Below are 26,584 nucleotides of genomic sequence, written 5' to 3' on the forward strand. Positions count from 1 at the left end.
CAAATATCAAAAATGGAGAGTTTGTTCAACTTATCGGTGTCAATTTCCTTTTTGGTTCATATTTTCCATTTGCAGTGTCTGGATTAGTGTGCTTTGTTACGTGGCTTGACAGTAGAATCCTACCCATGGGGTAAAATCTGTACTGGTAGCTAGCTGGGGACTACTTAATGGTTACAAATCAAAAACAAACCCAAAACAAACAATACTACACTGCTTGTCAAAAGGTTAATAGCACAAGTTAGCAATACCTAAACTAAACATTGAAACATTTTCATGGGACACAGTGGTGCAAATTTTTCCATTGCTTGCTCTACCTGGTTGTGTATTTCAGAGTCCGGAGCTGTGGGAAAGTGTGACCAAGGCGAGCGGTATCCCCAGTGCAAGTTGTCATTGAGTAAGTGAGGACCACCACTTAGGAGAGCTAAGGTTGGCTTACCCAACCAAATTCTAGACAAATTGCTAAAGTCTCATTTGTAGAGGAGAGAGTGGTTGGTGGTGGAGTGAAAAGCTGAAATTTTTGCTGGTGTCTACTGAGGTTATGAAACTTCAGAAACTCAAACAGCTAGAGTTTATGATGTCCTACCCCCATTTCCCACCCCACTCCCAAAGGATCGATGTTTTTACATGGAAAAAGAGTTTGTTTCTTGCTATTTTCTTTTTTCCCCGAAGGGTCAATCTGGAACTCCTGATCTCAGACAATTCAGTATGTTGTCAGCCTTTCTAAATGGAGAAGAACCAACACAGTGAGCTACCCCAGTGACATGAAAATCTTGTGTACAAGGACATTGGATGGTAAAGGGTATACAGTGAATTCACCTTAACATTCACACTTGGTTTCCATACAGTGGAGTCAATTAAAATATCCTAGAAAATCATTCAGGTGGCAACTTGTAGCCATCCACTGATTTGCAAAACCTTTTGAAATTTAAATTTGAAAAAAATTCCCAGTCCACTGAGTCGACTTGGAAATACTTTCATCCGCTTATTTCTCATAAGACTTTACTAAGCGTCTACAAATTAGTGTCATAAAAATGAATAAAAAAGACTAAAACATTTGGCTTAAAATAAATACTAAGAACGCAACAAATCAAGCAAATTATGCAAACCAAAGGAATGTAAACACAAAAATAAAACCACAGTCTTTAAAGGTCTTCAGATCCGAATCGACAAAATATTCAGAGAAAGGTATTTAATTGGTTTAAAAGGTAGCAGAGAGCAAACATTGGCAAAGCTCTTTTAACTTGATATAGCTTTAATGGTGATTTTTTTTTTTTCACTGAAAATAAAACGTGTTTCTAAGGGGATTGAACAGAGTTGAGCATAAACTCTGCATGTCAGAAAAGATAGTTTGTCTGCTCCAACTCCAGGGCCAGGACTACCTGTCCTGGGGTAGAGGGCAGGCAGAAGTGTCACATGGGTGCTGGCGGACAGCATGGGATGCTTCCGCCAGCCGTATTTAGGCCTTGTTCAGGCGACTATGGAAATCCTGACTAAGCTGCAATCTGTTCTCTACCTTACAGAGACCCCACTGATGTTTTGCTTTGCTTGCTTAAGATGTATTGATTTGAATTGCCCAAAACATTTATTTTCCCTTTACAAACCCTGTAACTCTATCGAGGATCTTTTCGAGTCGTATTGAAGCCAGCCAAAGGTAAAGACTATTGCACACACTGACATGTAGAATCTATTGTAAATCATAGAGGTTTGTGGTGTTTCTTGATTTTCTGTGTTTGAAGAAAGGGCTATTTTAAGGGCAACAAAATTAGACCAGTGACATACCCCTCAAAGCCTTATCAGGACCCTGTAATATTCTCTGTATCCATAAGAATGTTGTGTGATATATTCCGCTATTGAATGGATGCCAGATATGACCACAATGCCAGACTTTTTCATTGGTGGTATTTTTACCACTACAAAATGGCCAGATCAATCAAACTATCGTCAGAGACTGTTCCACATCAGCACCCTGACTTTGTTGGGAGGCCAAACAACCAATGACACTCCACAATAAAGGTAATTTCCCATGCTGGTGTATTTCAAAAAGGGTGTCACACAAGAGGGCAGAGGACCATGGCTTTTTCCAGTGCCTTGATTGATTTCCATATTATCACTAAAGGAATCTAGGGGGGAAAAGGAAAACCAATATATTTTTTGAAGAGGGAACATAGGGAGGAGCAGAAAGATTAAAAAAAATGTATTGCCCTAAGCACAAATAATATTATTTCTGGGGTTTCCCATAAGCCGCAGAAACGGAACTTTCCTCATCCTGTTATTACAGGGACTTGATTAGCAGAATCATGTGGCACAACAGCAAGGCAATGGCCTGGAGTAATCAGAGATCGAAATATAAAAAGGCTAAAATGTTTGTTTTATATCTATTCCTAGAATAGAGAATTATATGGTCTGTTGCCACTCCCCACAAGGGTCACAGCACAAAATACATATTGAGCAGGCAATCCAACAGGTAACAGAGGAAACTGCGAGCCCCCAGGTCCCTAGGATAAGGAAGCGTCATAGGGTGGAGCTCCTGTGGCATGCAGCACTCAGAGACTGTGCACAAAAATAAAGTGTGATTCTTAAAAAGTGACTTGCCATAGAAAAGTGGGATTGATGTTAACTACATGTGAGTGGGTCTGGTGAGAGTTCCCATCAGGAGTACAAAAGCTCCTCCTGGAAGTCGGTGTAGTAACAGTAACCGTAATAATACAAACAATAATACTTGCTTTTGATTCAAACATTTTCACAGTAATTAATGCAGGGGGGTTGTGACCCGGATACACACTAGCTAGGCATCTCCCCAGGTCAGGTGGATCAGAGCCTGTGTCTCCAGGGATGTTTAGCTTATGCCTTTTACAGGCTTTCAGATTCGCTACCTTGCAGTCCACCTGTGTAAACCGCACCTAATAAATACCTTTCTCTATGTACAAAACAGAGATGACGGGCGGACACACGGCCGCGGAGGTGTCCTCAGTGGGCTGGGAGGGTGTCGTCCTAGGCCACACGAACGTGGGGCTCGTCTTCAGTCTCCTGGCCCAGGCTGGTATAGGTGACTGAAGGCTCCACCTGAGCTGTGGCTGGTAAGTCCACGACGGGTCCCGAAGGATTGCGGAACTGCTTGTAAACGCGGGGGTCCTGGGCTATGTATGTGGAGGTGGAGGAGTAGAGCACCAGGCCGAGGAGGATGGTGAAGAAAGACAGGAGATAAAGTCCTGAAAACTAAACAACACAACAGCCAAGTCACTTAGCAGCCAGAGCAGAAGCACTTACCCATGAATGAGGCACAGAGACGGGAGCGGAGCCGTTGACAGGCAGCTTGATGAGTCGGCCAAGGATCTTGATGGAAGGTGAACGTTCTCTTCTACCCTGTCTTGGTCTTACTGATTCTCCTTATCTTTTTTCTTGACTCTGTGGCTAACACAGAGGAACACTCAGCTAATTGTCCCTAAAGCACCCATCTGAGTACCTGATGTGAGAGAGAGTTAGTTAATCACGAATTAAAATACAAGTTAAAAGCAAATACTCTCCAATATCACTCAACAAAGAGTTGGTTGTTTGTGACTTCATCATTAAACACGGAAGAAATAGAGACGTTCCACTTAAGGTTGTAATGAAGCCATAAACACTGAGTCCCTCACTGACACAGCTGCATCAGGCACTTTTTGTTTCACCTTAATCCAGTTCAGACACTATTTGTCTTCTGAGTAGGAATTGTTATTGACTTTGGTAACTGTCTTTGCAAGATTAGATTATCCTTGGATAGAAAGAAATAGTATAACATTTCATTCTTGCTCCATTAATCTAAAAATAAAACCAAATAGGGATGGATATATAGTGTTCTGTTCCTAAACTACTGCTCGACAACTCATATAGAGTTTTGTGGTGAAAAAAAAGAAAATATTGGTGTATTCAACTTCCCCGACAATTTACATATGTTTTTGAAAAAAACTACACCTTCTGGGCCTTCTTGAGTAGTTATTCTGGAATTACTTGAGTAGTTAGTGGGGGAGAGGGAGGTAACAGTATGAGTGTTGCCATTTCTGTTGTTTCATTCACTCATTCACTCCTTCATTCAACCAATAGTTTTCTTCTGTCTTCTCTGTATTAAACTTTGAAGTATGTGCTGGGGAAACAGAAATGAAAACATATGGTCCTTACCATCAAGGACTTAATAGTCTGAGTGGAGAAACAGAGGTACAGATAGATTAAAACAATGCAATGCACTTATGGCCTACCAACTCCCATTGCAGTTGACAGCTGTTGTCCCAGTCTTGACTACATCTTGCATCCATTGGGAAAAAAGGATCAATTTGATTTTCCTATTTTATTTTTTATGCTCATACTGTAAAAGAACTAAAAACTGGTAAAAAAAAAAAAAAAAAAAGACAAAAATTAATTGGAAGCTGGAAGAAAGGAAAACAGGAAAAGGATCCAGAGAGTCTATAAAGTTAAGTTGCAATGTTATAATAAAGAGTTAAAAGGTGGCTATAATGCTCAATAATAGGAAAGGCAGTTTTGAAAATGGCACTTAGAAAAAATATTCCTGTGGTTAAAAGTTCCTGCTATGATGTTTTGTTTTGTTTTGTTTTTTACCTCTCTGTCTCTCTCTTTAGCAGCAGCAAGGTAGTTAAGACTAAAGATCACTTTCTGATTTTCTACAGCACTCCTCACCCCGTCCTATAAGTCCTTTATCCTTCACACTCATATGATAATACTTTCTCAGATGGATTTGTATACTAGACTCAGCTTGTAACAGCTTCACTTAATTAGCTTAGCAGTGAAAATAATTTTTTTCTTTATGAATTTGTCTGTAAAACAAAATGGTAGCAAAAGAAGACCACTAACTCAGGACTGCTGTATATGATCTCAGAAAACTTATTTACCCCCAAATTTGCTTCCTGAAGTTCTACATCCAAGAGCTTCATCCTTTACCTGAAACTTTGGCAAATGAAATGAGTTTGTTCCTAACATTAGAAACATTTCAAATATTTTGTTAATGGCTCTCATTTTCAAAAATCCCCTCATGCACCTCCAGTTTCCAGTGAGAACTTTTCAGGTCTTGGGTGAGAGGCCACCCCTGTTACAGCAGATGAAGGCCGAGAGATTAAGAATGGGGCTCTGAGATTAGAACTGCATTATAACCACAAACAGGAGTCAAATCTAGCCTCACTCCTCTCTGGCTGTCATTGTGGACAACTTTTTTCAAGGTCCAAGTTTCCTTATCAGTACAGTGGGGATAATAATTGTACCTACTCTATAGAGTTGTTATAAAGATCAAATTAGGTAAAGCACGTGAAGCACTCATCCTACTGCCTACCTTGCAGTGAGTGTTCAACCTACATTGGCTCCATTGTTATTATTATTACAGCACTATCTTATCATCAGTGACCTTACATATAAGACTGTTACAATACTCTTATATAATCATTGATGAAATTGCCTTTCTCCTATAGTCCCTTGGCTATGGGACTCTGTCTTTCTTGACCAGTGTCAAGTGCAGAGCCCGGCATAGTGCAGGCATCTACTAAGTGTTATTTGCTCTTTGTTTACATTTTGAATGAATTAATGAATTTAATTAAAGTTTCATACTAAAGAAAGAAACCATAAAAAAATCAGCCTGTACCAATAGTGTATGTCAAATGTTGTAGCTTTCAACTCAATCCAACGTCATCTCTCATACATAAAATGCTAAACAAAGACTCCTTGAAAGGGGGAGTCATAGCACTGATCCTTAATCATTGACTCCAAAAGTCATCTTCAAACCTGTGGTCAGTTAGAGGCGAGTGATAAGACGATGAACTGGGAGGAGCAATTCAGAAGGCAAGAGTCTGGGTAGAACGTTGTAGGCTGCTGACCAGAGGACCAGCAGAGGAAGTATCATAAACTCGGGGTGGACAGGATTTGGCAACTGAAATAATGTAGAGACAGGAAAGGATCTGATACAGGGTATGAGAAGGATTTGAATTCCTCTCAGTTTCTAATTTTGGCTCCTATATTCTGACTTGATCAATATGACAAAGATTTTAATAGCCATTTTTTGTAAAGCTAATGCCTTTGCCAGTGTAAAAAATCATACCCGAATCAATCATTTTTGGGGCATGGAACGATCAAGTTGAGTGATTAAACCACTACAGACTTTTTTCCTGGGACACAGCTTTAGAATGACAACACATACCTTACTTACAATGCATTTCCATTTAAGCATACAGAATTCACTCTAAAATTGTTCAAAATACAGACGGAATGGAATTTTATATGACAGAGGCATCTTGGAAGTCACCCAAGCGGTTTTATTAATAGTTGGTAGAGAAAGTTTTCATTTAACACACAAACCCAAAATGGGAGCAGTAACGCAAGCATTAGGTTAATCTGGAGAAATATTGAATGTTAAAAATAATTACAGAAAGGCTTTGTATCTTAAAAAGTAAGAAAAAGTTTCATTTTTCTCCTCTTTATAGATTGACAAGAAAAAAGAAAATTTAACAGGGGTAACTAACTGGATGACCCTCAATTCTAGATGCTGCACTTATCCTGATAGGGCAATTATTTAAAAAGCCAATCAATCAAACAAAAATTCTGTATATTCTAGGCTGCTTAATTTGTTTACTGCAAAGAAATACTCATGCCTAGTTCCTGGAAAGCCATCTCCCAGTGACAGATAAGGTGAGTTTCAGGTAGAGGTTTGCTGCCTCCCTTTAAGAATACGGGCTGCTGTCTGAAGTGTACTCCATGGTCCTCACCACAGTCAACTGTAGCCCATCAGAAGATGCTTTGTGTTCGGTGCTGCACTTTTGCCTGCATTTTATCTGACTTGTGATTTTGAGAAGCTGAAAAAGGATGCACCCTTTCTCACTACCCCACTGCACACACTACTGACTTTTCTCTTGCCTTTTTCCATCTTGATGGGTCTCACTGCTAGCAAGGATCAGAAAGCAGTTGCTGTACATAAGGAGAATGTCTGCGTGTTGCTTAAAGCAATCTGACTGGGACACGAGCCATTATTCAGAATGGGGTGGCTTGGAAGACTGATGATAAATCTGCACCAAGCTCTTTAACCTCCAACTAGGGATGAAACCTAGCTCTTAGCCAGCTGGCATCTCAATATAATTCATAGTTAGCTAATGGGACATTCAGCACATCAGTTAGGGACAGAGCAAATTTTCATTTTAGTTTTGGTATTAAACATCTAAGTTGAGTTTTAATAAACGAATGACTTTAATGGGCCTAAATCTATACAAGTAGAAAACCACATGGTTTGAAAGCCATTTCAAAATATATTTATAAATATATCAACTATACTATGTGGGGAAGAGGGCAGTTTTTAAGGCAGGTATTCGTTTTTGGGTTGACTAAAAGATGGCAGGGGTAAGCAGAGGAGAACGTGGGCAACCACAGAGAGGCGTGAGGTAGGGCATGAAGTGACTGTGGGTTAAAGCTCTACTTTCACTGAATGTGTGTACCAACTGCCTCTACACGGAGGGCCTGGTTTTTCCTTCTTCCCCGGAGAGTGCACGTTAAAAGAGGCCTTTTATGGTGTATGCCTCTGCGTAACATGGCTTTTACAAGGTTCCTGATGTTAGACTGGTTGCTTTTGCTCAGTGACTCCACTTGGGCCTATTAATGACCAGAACTAATTTTGATATAATAGGTAATGAAAAGTTAAAAGATTCTCTTAGTTCTTAGAGATGTATGGCAGTTCTGTCACCACAAAAAACAAAGGTTCGTTGGAATCAGAAACGATGTCGCTTGTGAGAGGTGGAAGAAAGACATGGAAAAGAGCAGTTGGTGGGTTTCCTAGGAAAGTGGGGTTCAGGGGATGAGACTTGGGTTAGTAAAGCTCCTGAAGTTATCTGAGAAGAAGGGGAGATTTAGATTTAAATCCAATTTAGGTCTAACTTGGAGAGCTGAGGAAGCTCAGAGAAAAATACAATCGGAAGGAGGGAGAAAATAAGGTCAAATTAGAAAGAAGAAAGATACAGGCCAAGAAAATTTCTCAATGGCTAGGAGGAAACAGGACTGAAAAACTTGGAGAGCCCCCTTCCCCCATATAATTCTTTTCTAAATTTACCCAGCACATATTTTTCTCTCTTTGTCTCTCTCTTTTAGTGTATACACACACACACACACACACACACACACACACACACACACACACACACACACATATAGGAGCCACTACTGCTGACCTGATAGGATCCGCCTTCTGAACTTTTCTTGAGAGAAACTGAGTAGCCTGAAAGAACACCACCCCTGAAGGCTTCTCATGTATAACAGGTGAGCAAAGGAGTTGAAACTGGTCTCTCAACTGCATAAGGAAGCGTCTCAGAAATGAATTCAAGGATATTTCTAATTTGCCTTAAGACCTGGCTTTTGACATGGGAGGATTTCACGTATACAAAGGACATGTGGCCACAATAATGATTTCCTTTCTAGTTCTTATTCAAGTTTATTCTTTTAAACAGACACAGATGTAATCAAACTTTTCCACATTTTAAACTCTTTAGCAGAAAACATCTAAGAAGGTAGAGTCTGGGAGTCTACAAATTTAGCAGTTGCTTCAGAAGTCAATGCAATCATGGGTAAGTAGAACCATGAAAGCAGTGACTGGTCATTCCCAAGGTTATATGCACAGGCTGGTAAAGGTGAGGTTCAAGAGCTGCTGGGAAGAATTTCCATGTAGAGAGACTGGCCTGGCAATTTCGGCAGCAAGTTATGCCTGGGAAAAATTAGACTTTTAATAATTAAATTTGGGGAACTGTCCTGAATACTCTGCAGTGTAAAACAAAGTGTCTTCTCCCCTGTACTACCACACTCCATGATATGAAATGCACATATAAAGCCAAATCAACTGGCATATCTAACCAAGATTTCTAGACTAAAAGGAATAAATAAGCCCAATTCTGTTTCAAACAGAATCAGATTACACAGTTTGGAGATCTTAGGTACCAGGGTAATTTAAAGACACATCAGTGACAAAGTTAAGCAAAATACCAATTAAAAGAATGAATCATGGGACGTCGCTGGTGGCGCAGTGGTTAAGAATCCACCTGCCAATGCAGGCAACACGGGTTCAAGCCCTGGTCCAGGAAGATCCCACATGCCGTGGAGCAGCTAAGCCTGGGTGCCACAACTACTGAACCTGAGCTCTAGAGCCCGCATGCCACAACTGTGGAGCCCAGGAGCCACAACTACTGAAGTCCACATGCCTACAGCCCATGCTCCGCAACAAGAGAAGCCACAGCAATGAGAAGCCCTAGCACCGCAACGAAGAGTATCCCCTGCTCACTGCAACTAGAGAAAGCCCACGCGCAGCAATGAAGACCCAACACAGCCAAAAATAAATTAATTAATTAAAAAAAGAATCAATCCACTAATTCTTCAAAAAAAAAAAAAAAGAATGAATCATAATTAAAGATAATGCTGCCATCGTGGAGTTTTTAAGCCCAAATATTATGGGTAGGTAAAATTGGATTTTGTAACTAAAAGGGGAGCCCAAGGTCTCTTGGGTCCCCACCTGATATGTGGGTTGAAAGGTGGACCCTGTGGATCACAGCCAATCTGCTGAGTGTCCTGGGCCAGGAGGGAGAGGACAGCTCACCAATGAAAACACGTCTCTCAGCAGCCGTGTGAGTGTAAGAGGGCTGTGGACCACACCTTGAACCTGGGAGTGGAATGGTGGGGAGAAGACCAGAGGAAGCTGGTCATTGCTGGGCAGGCTGTAAGCTGTGGCCTGGGTGGGATCCTGTGACAAAAGGCTCTGCCTGGTCCTGATCTACTGCTGCTGAATCTGAGTCAATTGCTATTCAGGGCAAGGAAACTAGACAGACCTGGCTCCACAGAAACACCAACATAAACAGGTTGGTACTTGACCTCCTAACTTTGGCTCTGCACTAACCTAACAAGATCATTTTTATCATTATTAAGGGCATTAAAAATGCAAAACTTCTGCTTCTGAGTTTACTGCACTGGAAATAAATTCCCCTCAGAGGCCCAAGCTTTTTCAAATTCTTCGGACCCGCCTCATTATTGCTTTGTCTCCTAGTCTTGTCTCCTCTTATTTCTCTTCCTCCTCTTTTTTCTTCATTCTTTTTTGTTTTTAAGAAAATAAAAAGGGGCTAAATTTCTCTGGCTAAATATTGCAACATTTCTTTTTTCTAAGTCATAGCATGGAAAATGCCAAATGTGGGCATGGCACACAATCTATCGACAGACACTGAAATTGGTTGTTTTTAGGGACTAAGAATACTGACCTCCACGCCTCCTTCCACATTCTTTCTCCAATTAGGAGAGAGGAAATAATCCCAAATTCATGCTAATCTAATTGAGACAGAAAATAAATCAATGAGTACCTTAGTCCAAATGCCAAATGGTCTCTCAATCCATATCAGAAAACCAAGATATCACTAAGATTTAAAAACTTGGGAAACAACTTATCCTCCAAATATCATATGGTTAAGGAGAGAAGCAGCAACCAGGGCCTTTGCCTCTCCGTGGCCTGACACTGTCACTCGGAGCAAGGCTACGTCCCCCTTGCCATCTGAGTTCAGTTTATGAGGCCTTCTGTTTGGTTTGCAAAACCAATTCATCTGGCAGTATATTCTGTGCAGCCAATCACATCTAAGGCCAATAAGGGTTCTTTTACAGGCAAGTATCTTCCCCTGTGGGTAATTTCACACATGAGTACAGCAACAAGGAGCTAAAAATGGATTCCTGCCACTATCTTTTATATGACAAGCAGACCTTTTCACTTGGTTTGATGAATTGTTAGAAATCCTCGTTCATGCAGATTTCTATTCTCTGCAGTCCAGCAAAAGACCTTCATAGCCAAGCCGGAAGTGGAATAAAAGGGGGCTAGTCTGTGGGAATGTTTAATTATAGGCTCACTTACAACAAAGGCCATTCGATGGCTCATATATGTCTCCTTCCCACGACTGGTTCTTATTATCACTAGTCAAGAAAGGATAACATTTGTGTGTGAGGTACACCGAGCAGTGGCCTTCACTCTCATGTTTGGACTCTTGCATCACAAGATCTATTTTCTCTCTACACAACACAGGGGTACACGCTGGGCTGGAGTGATTTTGCAAGGGACTGAATTTTAAAGCAGGTGAAGGATCTTAATTCATGGAAGTGATAGCATTGCAGCTCAATACACCTCAAAGACCATCTGTTCCATCACAGTGGAATCAAGAGATGGAAATGGGAGTGGCACCATTCACTTTTTCCTAGTGATCCACTGGTAAAATTTTGCTTCCTGTCACTGCAACCTTATGCTCTGCTGATCTAGAAGTCTTAGTTCCAAAGGGAGGAACATTTTCATCAGGAGACACACAATGATTCCACTGAACTGAAAGTTAAGATTGGCACCCAGCCACTTCGGGCTCTTCGTGCTTCTCAATGAACAAAGAAGGGAGTTCTTGTCACTGTGCTGGGGTGGTCAGCCTCGGTTACCAAGGGGAAATTGGGCTGCTACTTCATGATGGAGGTAAGAGCACGTCTGGATTACAGATCTCCTAGGCATCTCTTTGTATTACCATGGCCTGTGACTGAAGTCAATGGAAACCTTCAACAACCCAATCCAGGCAGGACTACTAATGGCTCCGACTCTTTAGGAATGAAGGCTGGGTCACCCCACCAGGTAAAGAACCACGTGGTTGGCTGAGGTACTTGCTGACGACAAGTGGAGTAGAGAACGGGTACTGGAAGAAGGTAGTTATAAGTACCAGCTACAGCAGCATGACCAGTTACAGAAATGAGGTCTGTAATTGTCACGAGTATTTACTCCTTATTTTGTTATTAATATGGTTGTCAGTGTGTGTATATAAAGTATCTTTATAAGATGCATTGATTTTACACCATAGTATTGATTTTAAAGTTCCAGGACACCAAGAAGAAGAGTGAACATCCCCCAAGATGTTTGCATCCTTTTCTAGGGAGAAGGTTAGTGTGTTTTCAGTTGTGTGCAGGCTAGTTGTATCATGTTGGGCGAAAGTACCATCTTGTTATTGTCTTTATTTTGAGATTAAGTATGATTTAAGGAGATGTGTATATGGGTGCCGGGTTGAGAAGACGTAGACCTGTGACAGTTAATTGTATGTGTCAGCTTGGCTAAGTCATAGTGCCTAGATATTTGGTCAAACATCAGTCTGGAGGTTGCTGTGAAGATATTTTTTAGATGAAATTAACATTTAACTCAGTGGACTCTGAGTAAAGCAGATTACCCTGCATAATGTGGATGGGCTTCATTCAATCAGTTGATGGTCTTAAGAGAAAAAGACTGAGGTCCCCAAGGAAGAAGAAATTCTGCCTTTGGACTCAGGCTGCAACACCAATTCTTCCCTGGGACTCCAGCCTGCCAGGCTGCCCTCCAGATTTCAAGCTTGCCTGCCTCTACAATCACATGTGACACTTCCTTAAAATAAATCCATCTCTCTATCTCTCTAGCTCTAGATTGGAAGATGGATAGATAAGACTATGTAGTGATAGAGATAAAGATAGATCACACACACACACACACACACCCTATTGGTTCTATTTCTCTGGATAACCCTGACTATTAACAACACAAAAATCTGTTATATTAAAGGGCTAGATGCTGATATAAACTTTTATAACAATTTCTCTCCATGGCAAGTTTTAGAAATGGAGTGTTTAATGATATTTTCCAGGCAATATCAAGTGGTAGTTCACAGTACAAGCTCTAGAGTCAGAATGCTGGGGTTTGCATACCTGTTTGCCACCTCCTTGCTATGGTCTTGGACAAGTTCCTTACTTCTCTATACCTCTGGTCATGCATCAGTTAACAAAGGATAATAATAGTACCTGCCATATGGGACTTTTGTGAGCATTAAATGAAATGCATGTATAGAACTTTTGGTGTGGTTCTTGGCACATAGTAAATGTTCAATAAATGTCAGCTATATTGTTATCTTTATATCACAAGAAGTAAATGCTAAAGCAAAGATAGATATAAAAAACCTTCCTCAATAGCCCTCTCTGAAAACTTCAGCATAAATCAAGTTGAACTGAAAATGCATTTATAGAATTGGCAACTTAAGAGACAATCAATCCATCTGGAGAGGAAGGCTTTTTTGGCAATGCAAATAATAACCCCCTGGCTTATAGGCTCAGTGTCTGGATATATTTATCTTGAGTTTTCTTACAATGATAACTATATAAGTCCTCATAAATTCCTATTCTGCTTTACCTTGTTTATTAATTTTGAGCAACTGCTCCCCATTGACACAAATCACGTTTGAGCAGCCCTGAGTATATGTAAGTTTAGCAATTAATTTTGCTTCCTCGTTGTGCTAAGCTTTAAAGTGGACCCCAAAGTACATTCACATCCTAATCCCTGGAACCTGTGAATGTTGGTTACCCTATTTGGGAAAAGGGTCTTTGCAGATGTGATTAAGGAGTTTGAGATGACAGATTATCCCGGGTGCTATGGACTGAACTGTGTACCCCTCCCCAACAAATTTGTATATTGAAGCCATGACCCACAATGTATCTGTATTTAGAGATGGGGCCTCTGTTAAGGTAATTAAAGTTAAATGAGGTCATAAAGGTGGACTAGTGTCCTTATGAAAAGAGATCAGTGAGCTCTCTCTCCCACCGTCCTGCGCTCCCCCTCACGTGTACACACGGAGGAAAGGCCATGCGAAGATGTGAGAAGGCAGTTGTCTGCAAGCCAGGAGGAGAGCCCTCACCAGAAACTGAACCCTGCTGGACTCTGGTCTGGGACTTCCAGCCTTCAAATGTGTGACAAGTTTCTGCTATCCAAGCCACCCAGCTTATGGTATTTTGTTATGGTGGCCAGAGCAGACTAATACATCTGGGTTATTCAGGTGGGCCCGAAATGCAGTCACATGTATCTCACAAGAGGGAGCAGAGGAAGATTTTAGACTCACAGAGAAGAAGGGGATGTGAAGACAGAGAAGAGAGATTTGAAGATGCTGGCCTTAAAGACTGGAGTGATAGAGCCACAGGCCAAGGAATGCTGGCAGCAACAAAAGCTGGGAGAAAGAACAGATTCTCTAGAGCCTAGAGCCTCGAGTTGGAACATGGCTCTGCTGAACCTTAGTCTTGGCCCACCAGTGAAACTTTCGAACTTCTGACCCCAGAACTGTGAGAGAATAAATGTCTGTTTGTTTCAAGCCACCAAAGTTTGTGGTAATCTGTTACAGCGGCCCTATGAAACGAATAGACTCAGTAACTATTAGTAATAGACGAAGTAACTAATAGCTCAGTAATTATTCATTTAATAACTGAGCTTAACCATGATCTGAGACCCTAAATATCACCCTAAATATCAGATCCATCCCTTCAAGAAATGCTTACCGAGTTCCTATTATGTATCATGTGCTGGGGATACGGTGACAAATAAAATGGATATAACTCTGTTCCCAGTTTCCAGTCTATCGTGGGAGGCAGACTGAAACTAAGTTGAAGAACTTAATCTGCAAAATATGACTTTGGGAAAGACTGGTTTTGTTGCAAGAACTCCTATATCTCCTGGTTTCCCCCCTTCCTCTTTGGAACAGTTTTCTCAGCATTTATCTGAGATGCTGTCTCCCAGGCTTGAAGTCCTAAGAATGTCGAATAAAATAAAACTCTCAACTTTTAGGTGGTGCATTTTTTTCAGTCAATAGAGCCATAGGACATAGGCACTCAGGAAAGTTATCAGGCCCTTAGAGGTCAGCAGGGCATCTAAATTTTGCTCAAGATGCAGTGAGAAAGAAGTTAGTAAAGGGTATTCAGAAGAAAAGAACATAATCTGATTGGTGTTTTAAAAGGATCACCCCGGCTGCTGGTGGGTGATTAACTGTAGAGACTGTCAACTAAAAAAAAAAACAAAAAACGCACCACCTAAAAGTTGAGAATTATGTTTCTTTGGCGGACAAAACTGAGCACTTAAACCCAGGATGCAGCCTCTCAGACAGCTCTGAGGGACTGCTCTGAAGAGCTAAGGGAAGAGCCAGGATATATAGGAGTTTTTGCAACAAAGACCAGGTAGTTGGAACATCAAAAGATTACTATTAATTACAGAAAACAGACATCTCAAGTTAAGGAATTTAGCACTTTTCTGTGTATGGAAAGATGCAAGAGTCTGGGCTCACTGAAATCATTCCTTTGATATGCACCTCAGCTATCTGGGGCCAGTGTCCCGTACTTTCTCGCCCTGGGTCTCCTCAGAGTGCACCGTTGGGGGGTGGCTGCAGTGGCTGACTTCTAGGTGCATCCTGTTTCTATCCTGAGTCCCGTGGCTGTAATGTGATGACTGTGATGTGATGCAACATCCTTTGTTTTCGGATAGGGCAGGCAACATTGTTTCATTGACAAGAGGAATAAGTGGAAGCAGAAAGACCAAGAGACTATTGAAATGGTCTAAGTGAGAGATGGTTGTATTCTGAACCAAGATGATGGCAGTAGAAACAGAAGGGGATCTATTTTGTTGGAGGATGGATAGAATTTGCTGATGGAGTAAACGTGGGGAGTGAAGAAGAGAAATTAAGAATCTCAATTACTGAAGCTGACTGTTCTGAGAGTACATGAGTCTCTTCTAAGCATTTCCCATGGTGCGTTTATTGTCCTATTGTCACATATCATCTTTTTAATGGAGAGGATTTACTCTTAACACCTTCTATAGCACTAGCATACACTGCGTGGTGTGTATAATTCCTGCCAACTGGTCTCCTTTCTCGCAACCTGAGAAGTGTTCTAAGATGAGAACCATACTTAGGAAGGTACATTTCATAACAATTCTAAATTAAGATGGATAATCTTAGATAGCAAACAAAGCTGTGGCCTACTTCCTCCAAAGTATTTTCATGTGTATCATCTCATTTCATTTTCAGAAAACCAGTCCCTCAGAGAAGCATGAAGCGCCGCGACGATCGACTTGGAACTGAGGACATGGGAGGTGTGGGCAGGTCTAATAGAGAACTTAGGGCTTGTCTTGTAGTGACAGCTGACACAGCACCCAGAGGTGCCACCCAATTCTCTTCCCATCTCCTAAATGCTTGGTTAACCACATTGCAGCGTAACTCTTTGTTTCCTCCATTCCCTATATTCAAGCTTCTAGGGCAAAATCCATATCTCTTATTGTACAGGGGTGGGTGGGGCTCAACTTTATTTAATTCAACATATCTTGGAACAACTTTAATGGATTGTTGATGAATTTGGAAGCTGTTCTTTCTCAATTCATAGAAATGTACAATCATCAAGAAATATTATCCCGGCTGCAGGAGGGGGAAACCCCTTGACAAAATGAAAAATGAACTCTCCTGCAACCATACTGGAATTCCTCATTTCCTTCTCTCACATGCACCTGCTGGTGGCAAGAGAGACAGAAAAATGAAATAAATGGATGAGTAATTTATTGTAAAGAATACAGCTGTCAAGGAAGAAATCATATTATGGTTTCAATGGCTAATAAATTTTTTTTCTCAATAAGAAGTCTGGTAATGTAGACTGAAAAAAAATGCACTACCTAAAAGTTAAGAATTATGTTTTATCTGGGGAACTTCCTGAGGACTTAAGCCCAGGAGACAAGTTCTCAGACAGCTATAAAAGGGAGTATTCCTAAGAGGTAAGGGAGGAGCCAGGATATACAGGAGTTTTGCAAAAACAAACTAGGTAGTTAAACATCAAAAGATTTCTGCTAACTAAAGAAAAAACAAACATCTCAAGTTAATGAATTTAGTGCTTTTCTATGTATGGGAAGATGCAAGAATCTGGACTCATAGAAATCATTCCTTTGATATGCACCTTAACTATCTAGGGTCAGTATCCTGTTTTTCTCCATCCTGAATCTCCTCAGGGCGCACAGTCTTGGCTGAAGTGGCTGATGGCCTGATGGCTGCAACATCCTTGTTTACTGGTAAGGCCACAGAACGTGATAAGTAGCTGCCACCTTCTTAAATAGCCCTCGACACTCACTTTTTAATTCCAGAATATCACTGAGAAATATTGGCAGTAGGCCCAGAATATTTGGTTATTCCATCGTAAAATCTTACATCATTATTATTACTTTTTCCCAGAATTGTATAATACCTGAAATCCATGAAGTGCTATAAAAAATGTGACAGACATTCAACACTGTTCATTTCTTTTTCTTTGTACCTATTATTAAAAATTAAATTATCTAATGTCTTAGGAGTTGCAAAAAATGTGAATTTTGGGTTATGTTACTATTATACAAACACATTTTTTTAAAAATAAAAATCTAGAGGTTCCCCTAAATTTGACATCCATGAATTGATATAGCCATCTATATGTCTCTCTCAGTATATAGTTTTTTTTTGTTTTTTTTTTTTGTTTTTTTTTTTTTTGCGGTACGCAGGCCTCTCACTGTTGTGGCCTCTCCCGTTGCAGAGCACAGGCTCCGGACGCGCAGGCTCAGCGGCCATGGCTCACGGGCCCAGCCGCTTCGTGGCATGTGGGATCTTCCCGGACCGGGGCACGAACCCGTGTCCCCCGCATCGGCAGGCGGACTCTCAACCACTGCGCCACCACGGAAGCCCCAGTATATAGTTTTGAGGGAGATGGTGAGAAGTCACTAAGCTGTAAGGACATATGTCACTTGGAAACGACCTTCTTTATTGTCAAATTAACCTGTGCATATATACAATGGTTTTCTCCGGACACGTGATTCTGGGAAAGTTAATTGGATAATATTATTGTTATTATCTGATATGGTTATTTCTTCTGGGGCACACAGTATGCAGAAAATCAGTTTAGGATGTGCTCCCTGTCTCCAGATGGCTTTGCTTCATCCTTCTCTGTAAGCTATGGCTTTAATATCCATCTTAGCTCAGGACTGCTGTTTTGCATTGGCACCCCACTCATTCCTTTACGTAAAATGAAAACGATTTAACCAATAAACTGAAGACATTTCACTGTATTGTATGCATGCCACAGATATCCTTATAACAAAACTAACAGATGCGGCCTTAGATGCCACCAAGAACTCAAATAGGAGGCGGATACTCCACTTATTCTAAAACTGCGTAGAAATGATTACAATTAGCTTTGAAAACAAGTCCACACACTTGAAGTGCAAAAAAATCTGTAGCATTTTGTGTAGAGCTTCCAGCAGCTTTGTTAATGATACACTCTGCAGAGGAAATGGTTGTTTCCTGGTGCTGAAGATTAGGGAAAAGTTTGCAAGGACAATTACAGTCCACATCAGGGGTCAGTAAACTAACAAATCTGGCAGCTGCCTGGTTTTGTAAATAAAGTTTTATTGGAAGACAGCCATGTCCATGGCAGAGTTGAGTGGCTGTAAAGACTGTCTGGCCTGCAAAGCCTGAAATATCTGTAGTCTGATCTTTTACAGAACTGTTTGTGGACCCCTGTGGATGTAGGCACATCAACAAATACAGATATAGATACAGAAATACAGTATATGATAATGACATTTCACAATTTTACTGTGGGATGACTTATGAATAATAAATCTGATTAGATATGATTTTTTCTGTAAATAGAATAAATGTCTTAGCCAATTTTCAACCTTGATGTGAGTTCCATTCTTCCTGTCTCCCATGACAATGTATACAGTTATTATGGCATTGAACTGGTTTCTAATAGCCATGTTCCCTTGAGATGTTCCCTAAGCAATCCATCAATTCAGAGAGTGAATCAAAACAGTGACTTGCTATTGTGGGATCTAAATTTTTAACTTTTCAGCAGGTTTCGTCAACTTGAGATGTAAAGAGTCCATATCAATCAAAAGCTTTCTGCATCCTATGTGAAAATTCCTAGATAACATTCAGCTTAGAAAACTGAAGTTTAACCTTTAATGTTTCTTGTAGAAATAAGCCTTTCATTGAAGAAATAATTGCTGAACAACTACCATGCCAGGCCCTGTACCAGACATCAGGGATCCAGCAGAGAGGGAGACATGCATGGCCCCTGTTGTCTTGAGCTTAGAACTTACTTCATACATAAGGTCTGTCCTTTCATTTAAAGCTGCGACTGGGTAGTGCACAAAGCCAACACCAACATCATCCCTAACTGCTGAGACTTCCAGAGCAATGGGAAATAGCTCCACTCCTGCATGAAAATGCCTGGTTCTATGGAGCATCAAGAAGGAACCGGATGTAATACTGGTAGCCAAAATTTACGTTCAAGTTGCATTGAGTTAGATTTGCTAAATGTGAGGCCCCGCAGAATGGTTTACAATCTATTTATTTAAAAAATAGAACCACATCCCAAAATATATTTAAATGAGGAAGAAACTAAGCATATGACTAAGTTGGTGCTTAGCAATGCAATGAGTGAAGAGTTTTAGTTATGTAAAAAGAATGAGGAAAACAAACACAGAGAAACCCTTTAATTTTTGGTCCATGTTTGTCAATTAAAACCAAGAATAAACCACTTAGAAACTTCTAATCAGAGTCTCATTGCAATTTTGTCCCATTTTTCAATGGCAGAGATTCGTATTTAGATCTCCTTTTTATTTGAGGGGATTGCTAGCCTTATGTATTTCTGAACTGAAAATAAATTTTTTTTATGATTATAAAAATAACAAATGTTCATATAGTGTTTCAGCAATACATAATTTATCCAATACTTTTAAGTGAAGAACATGAAATACAAGCACTCAAAATTCTACCATCCTTGATAATGGCGCTATTTATTGAGTGTTCACTGTGCGAGCTACAGTAGGTGATTTACACACACTATTTCATTACTATAAGGACCCCTAATGCTACCAGTTATACAGTATCCACTATTGTGACCCCCATTTTGCTGATGGGGAAACTAAGGTTGAGAGAAATTAAGTAACTTTTGCCCCTGGTAGCATCAGGGGTTCTTGTATAGAATTCAGAGGGTCTTCAAACCTGGACAAGAAACCCGGATTTTTAATTTCATTGACCTCTAGCTGACATTTAACATTTCTTTGTCATAAATGTAAGCAATGAGCTACATTAGTATCGTTGTACCATAGACTCTTTCGCAATAGAAATCACATGTATTTTTATATTACACTACAATTGCTGCACAGATGTCTCCAAATATTGCTTACACTCGTCACTGCTTTGAAATGATAATAGTTATTAGATGTGCTTCCAGATCTTGTGGTTTGTATATTACTATAACATCACATTTAAAAATATTTTGAGAACTTTATTTTAATACAGCCAGCCTGCTTTGTAATGCTATGTATTTTATTTTAGACATTTAGAAACATTGAAAAAGGGGTCTTCAGGCTTCACCAGACTGCCAAAGGGACACATGGCACAAAAAAGGTAGGGGCCCCTTGGTAGGGAGTGAGCTGAAATGCACACACAGGTGGTCTGACTCCAGAGCTTGGGCTCAGGCTTGTGACAACTCTGTCATTCTGCCTGCCCTTGGACTCGTGTTCACATTTTGGTGAAGATATTTTCAGCTCTCTCTCCAATTTGGAAAGAATTGATTAAGTGGTGATTAGGCAAACTCAGGGAAAAGTCAACGAAACATTCTTAGGAAAAAAAACCTTTCCCTTCTTCCTCTTATTCTCAAGGAGGCAGGGAATCAGGGCTTGCCATTATCTGGGCCTCTGCGGTGAATCGGGGGAGCAGTTTCAAGGCCACCAAGGAACTGTACCCCTGGGAGTGGGACAGGTCATAGACCAAGTTGACTTACAAGTGTAAAGACATCAGAGACATTCTCAAACAGAAGGAAACCCAGAGATACCACACTTGTGAACTCTTGGGGAAAAAATAAAACCAAATTCCTTAATGACAAAATCCAGTCACTCAAAAGATTGTAAAGGACTGGGTGCAGTGCTCAATTTCTAAAACAAAAAACCTCTCAATAACTATAAAGCTCTGAGAAAAAGAAAGTGTTACCTAAAAAAAGTTATGCTTTGAATACAAACATAAGACATATTTTCAAGGAAGCAGAGAATACTTCCTGACAGACCCACCACTAGCCCAGTGGCACTTTTGCAGTGACTATTATAAAGTCTCCCCTCTTCAAGGCACTTGACCATCTGCTGGAACATATTCCTTATAAATGGACAAACTGCACTGTGGACAGCCTGGACAACCATGCATGGCAGCCCTGCTTCCTGACAATACCAATAGTGATGAAATCCAGCCAAATAAGAGAAAAGTCAAGATAAGGAATTCAGAAAAGAGCCTGGATTTCAGAGACTGGTGGTATAGCAAATGTAGTAAGTATGGAAATATAGGCTTTAAAACCATAGGGATTATATTGACAGAAATTAACTATTAAAATAATTGACAACATAAAAACAGTACAACAGAAGTCAGGAAATGAAGAAGGGATAATATCAATCATCTTTCATGGAAGGAAATAAATAAAAACTCTCAAAACTTTAAGTATAGAGTTTAAAAGAAATCTTCCATCTATAGTAGCCCCTGGAGATGTATAGAGTGATGTCTCAGCTTTAGGCAAGACAATGTTTGAGCCGATCTTTGTTCTTTATCTTAGCAAACTGATGCTCTGATTTCCATGTGCTTGGGTCATCCATGGGAGATGGATCCATACAGGTCTGCTGACAAAATTAGGTGTCTGACTGTGCAGGAGGGGGCCAGGCTATGCACCGTGATGACAAACACATCCCATGCATTCTCCTGGAAGACAGCTAGCTGTTTTTTCCTGGCTATGTTCCAGTCCAACCACAAGCCTTTCCATATGAAACTTCTGCAACACTTCTAGCTCATTCCATTTTTCCTTACAGCTTGTCCTGATGATATGAGTTCAGAATATCTGTTTGGGGTATGGAATTTATGAATAGATTCATGTAGAAGGAATTTTGACTTCTGGCTATAATTCTGGACCTGCCACACAATTTATCCCCAACTTCTCTAATCCTTTCAATATTTCTGGTAAATGGAAATTGCTAATATGGCAGATACTAGCTACTCATTCACTAAACAAACCTGTTTTCTTTTCTTCCCACACAAACAGCTTGACTACATTTCCCAGCCTCCCTTGCAATAGAATGTGGCCATGTGACTGAGTTCTGGCCAATAGAGTGAGGAGGAGGTTATATACATCACTCCAGACACAGCCATAGAAGTCTCTAGGCTGTCTTACAGCGAGCCCTGAAGAGGGCTCCAAGAGCCTAGCCCAGGAGCAGGCAAACTTTTTCTTAAGGGGCTAGATAGTAAATATTTCCGGCTTGTAGGTCACACAGTCTCTGTCACAACTACTCAGTGCTGCTGTTGTAGGGCAAAAGCAGCCATGAATAACATACAAAGAAATGGACGTGGCTGCACTCTGAGAAAATTATATTTACCAAACCAGGAGGCTGGCTCACAGTTCATAGTTTGTTGATCCCTGCACGAGAGGATGGCAGAGCCACCAGATGGAAGGAGCCTGGGTTCCTGAATGGCTGCCTGGGAAGCACTCCCTTCCACCCACGAAAGCACTTACTCATTCTGCAAGATGGAAACTTCAAAAGACACTGTACTGAGTTTCCAGGCAGGGGGAAACCAAGTCTAAACATTCATTGCTCTCACACCTGGGTATTTCATGTGAAATGCTTTGGGGCCTCAGTGATGCTAGTTTCTCCAATTCTCTACTCACCAGTGACAGTTTAAAAAATATGAAGAGTCATAAAAGCTGTGTCAGTTTTAAAATCTCCCATTAATAATTGCATTAGGGAGTATTATACTTAAAATTCACAGCCTTGGGCTTCCCTGGTGGCGCAGTGGTTGGGAGTCCGCCTGCTGATGCAGGGGACACGGGTTCGTGCCCCGGTCTGGGAAGATCCCACATGCCGCGGAGCGGCTGGGCCCGTGAGCCATGGCCGCTGAGCCTGCGCGTCCGGAGCCTGTGCTCCGCAACGGGAGAGGCCACAACAGTGAGAGGCCCAAGTACCACACAAAAAAAAAAAAAAAAAAAAAAAAATTCACAGCCTTTTATGATGCTGTTCTTACAAAAAGAAATATAACTGGTTACTTATGCAGATATTTTTATAAATAAGATGTGAAATATTGCTTTCTGTTCATCAGCTGCCACAGGCTGGAGCCTGCCTGCCTTGGCTTTTCAAGTGCAGTTCCATTACTGAAATTGCTCACTGTCGCCAAGCATCAACAGGGTTGCTTGGCTGCAGATTCAGATCTGTGGCTAATGAAAGATTCCACTGTTGATGCAATCTCTACAAACGCTGGCACTGAAACTCAGATGTTAAGGATGCTTGAGATTGCTGGCCTATTCAAGTTTCAGTGGTTTGGAATCTCATCCTTTGCATTAATCCGCCTGGTGATTTTTGCTGTTCTTGTCACCTTTATTTATAAATAGTTAAGCACCAAAATAGTGCTTGGAGCATAGCAGGCATAGGATACATAAACATTTGCTGAATGAAGTTCTTTTAAATTTAGTACACAACAACATATTATTAAATTAGCCCCACATGCAGAGTTATTAAACTTTTCTTGGCAAGTCTCCTGTAACAACAATAACAACAAAACTAGTAAGAGAAACTGGCGCATGTTGGGAGGTAATTTTTAGTGGCTGACAGAGGGTCAGGGTGGATCACAGGATGTTATCTGGATTGCCTGAATAGGCAGTTGATGATGTAAGAAAGTTTTCTGATTACTTGTTGAAAATAACTCGCAGCAATTATAAAAATTTATCTGGTATAAAAATGCGACTAAAACATACAAATGAAGTTCTCAAAAATTCACGTGAATCACACTACCCAGAATAAAGTGGCATTCTTAGACAAATGATTTTGAAATCTCTCTCTACCTTTTTTTTTTAGTAGTGAATATTTGGATGGTAAAAACGTCTTCCTGATGTAAGCGTGTAAGTTTTACGGTGCCCTTACCTTCCTGAAATATTACTCTTTCACTAGGATCACCTGTGGTTTCAGGCTGTTCGACATGGGGGGGCCAGGTAAGCCAATGGCCTAAGTGGAGTGTTTAAAGGGGACTTGGAGAGAACTTACATTGTTCATTTCTTTCTCTATCAATTTTTTAGTTATTTTGATAAGGCTACAAAAATAATCGCTTCTTATGAAATTACGCTCAACTTTATTACAGCAATTCTGTGGCAATATTAAGCCTTGAAAAGGTAATAGCAAAGTATGTGAAGTAAGCCATTTTCTATTTTAAATGTCAGGCAAAAGGGAATACCCTGCATATTCAACCCTGGCAGCTTTTTTCCTGAAGAATGTTCAGCACATGATGGCATATCTTGAAAGAATGATTGATATTTTATTTTAACAACACTTGAAATTTTAAAATTTATGCCTATCACCTAAAACTTCTATTGTAAGCAATGAAATAATCAAGGAATTCAGCTAAAAATGACTGATACAATATTTTCTAATTTTTTATGCATGAAACCCCAGTTTTGCCTTTTCAAATAAGGAATAAGAGAAATCTCTAACAAAACTGTTAAAAGCTACACATCCAGTTACAAAATCTGAAAATAAGAGTAAACATCTTAAAAATGGAATGAGATAGGGATTACTAATCCTGAACCATACATTCAATCAGAGAAACGCATCACCATTGGTCACCTTTCAAAAATTGCATAATCCCTTCAAAAACTCCCTAAGGCAAGTCTAATCACCTTGAAGCTGGACGAGAATAAATAGCTGGTTCAAAGCCCTTAAACAGTAAACAAGCCACAAATTCAATCTAGGCTCCTTTGACTTTGCAGTCCGTGCTCTTTTTGCCACAGCAGACTGCTGAATTCATACTTCACACAGCAGACACTTAAGTAGTCTTCTCACCCCAATTCATCTTCTCACCACCTGACTTAGTGTTTTCTTTGTTAAAGTGACAGATTAGCAGGTAACATAACTACTTTAAAAAGCAGTTGGGAAATTCAACAGAGCACAGTGTGTGTAAGTGGAGAGTACCTTCATTGCCCAGATTTGGCTTCTGAAGAGCACATCCACATGGCCCAGTTGGTCTGGCTTGGAGATATTGTACCCTTATTTGTGTTGGTGTAAATTATTAATGGGTCTCCTGTAGTTGGCAGAATGATGGCCTCCTCAAAATGTTCACACCCTAATCCCTGGAAGCTGTGAATATGTTACCTTACATGGTAAAAGGAACTTTGCAGATGTGATTAAGTTAAGCATTTTGAGATGGTGAGATTATCCTGGGTTATCTGGGTGGGCCCAATGTAATCACATAAGTCCTTTACAAGGGAAGCAGAAATGGCAGTCAGATTTGAAGATGCTCTACCGCTGGCTTTGAAGATGGAGGAAGGGGCCCCGAGCCAAGGAAGCAAGCAGCCTCCGGACGCTGGAAAGGGCAAGGAAACAGGTTCTCCCCTAGAGACTCCAGAAGCCACCCAGCTCTGCTGACACTTGATTTTAACCAAGTGAGACTTCTGATCTCCAATACCATAAGGTAATAAATCTGTGTTGTTTTTAACTATTAAGTACATGGTAATTTGTTACAGTAGCCACAGGAAACCCATACCCTTTCAATTTCAAAAGTGTCCTTGTGTTCAATAAACAAGGGGATAGAGTTCATAACTGGTCAAGCTTTGACCTTGAAAAGCCAACACACCATCAACTTGAAAACTTCCTATGTGAATCTCTTCCTGGATTTGGTTTTAAGGGGCCTCTGAGGCCCAGTAAGGCTCATCTCCTATACTTTCCATGGATTGCTATAGATTTACTGTTCTGGATTCAACAGTGTTGTTAGGTACTAAAGAACAGAAATATATGACCACTTCTCAAAAGTCTTGTAAAACTACAGTTTGCAAGAGCACGATACCACTTAGACAGTCCACTTCAGAATTAGGTCTTCTGCTTCCTCGGGATGTGGGGCTTTATTGCTCAGTCAGCACAAGAGGTAGAGAAGCTGCAGACAGTGGACTGATGGGTGGGGAAAGGAATGGATTTTTTCCAAGGGCGGAAGGTGAGAAAAAGCAAATAATCAATGTTGGGCAGGAGAGCTTCATTTAATCATTTAGTTCTGCCTGAGTAAGCAACATCTGTGAGCAAACAGCCCTTCTCTCTCAACTTGTAGATATTTATAACCAGACCAGAAGGTTGTTTAAAGACATCATGATTAGGTGAAAGGTAAACTCTGACTGCAGACTGTAGTAAAGCCAAATGAGATCAGGTAGCGGGTTAATCGTCAGTACTGAAGTGAGTCCCCTCCCCGTTATCCCTCTCACATTCTTGCCCAGCTTCCTCCAGTGAGGCGAACCCCCAAGACAGTCTAGTCCACTTTCGGATGACTAATTGCTAACAAGGTTTCTTTCTATTTCACTATAATCTTATAACCTTCACCCTTTGGTCCTAGTGCCACCTGCTTGCAGCCACATAAATTGTCTGAACCAATGACTCAATTCTGGCTGCACACTAGGGTCAACTGGGGAGTCTTTAAACCGGCTAGGTTCTTTGTGGCTGTCTGGAGGGGTGGGATAGGGAGGGTGGGAGGGAGGGAGACAAAGAGGGAAGAGATATGGGAACATATGTATATGTATAACTGATTCACTCTGTTATAAAGCAGAAACTAACACACCATTGTAAAGCAATTATACCCCAATAAAGATGTTAAAAAAAAAAAAAAAATCTAAGGCCCAGGGCTTCCCTGGTGGTGCAGTGGTTGAGCGTCCACCTGCCGATGCAGGGGACACAGATTCGTGC

The 26,584-nt window shown here is 40.7% G+C and overlaps 1 protein-coding gene across 1 annotated transcript in view; it reads right to left on the bottom strand.

Annotated features, from left to right (window-relative positions):
* Positions 1 to 2,991: 2,991 nt before the first annotated feature.
* The window catches only part of SLC35F1 (solute carrier family 35 member F1), a 425,524-nt gene continuing 401,931 nt past the window's right edge, over positions 2,992 to 26,584 (bottom strand). The window contains exon 9 of the mRNA XM_007454914.1: positions 2,992 to 3,216. Within this exon, the coding sequence (XP_007454976.1) occupies positions 2,992 to 3,216 (225 nt within the window). The remainder of the gene's footprint in view (positions 3,217 to 26,584) is intronic.

The sequence above is a fragment of the Lipotes vexillifer genome, unplaced genomic scaffold (assembly GCF_000442215.2).
Source record: "Lipotes vexillifer unplaced genomic scaffold, Lipotes_vexillifer_v1.1 scaffold58, whole genome shotgun sequence".
In the NCBI taxonomy this organism is placed as follows: Eukaryota; Metazoa; Chordata; class Mammalia; order Artiodactyla; family Lipotidae; genus Lipotes; species Lipotes vexillifer.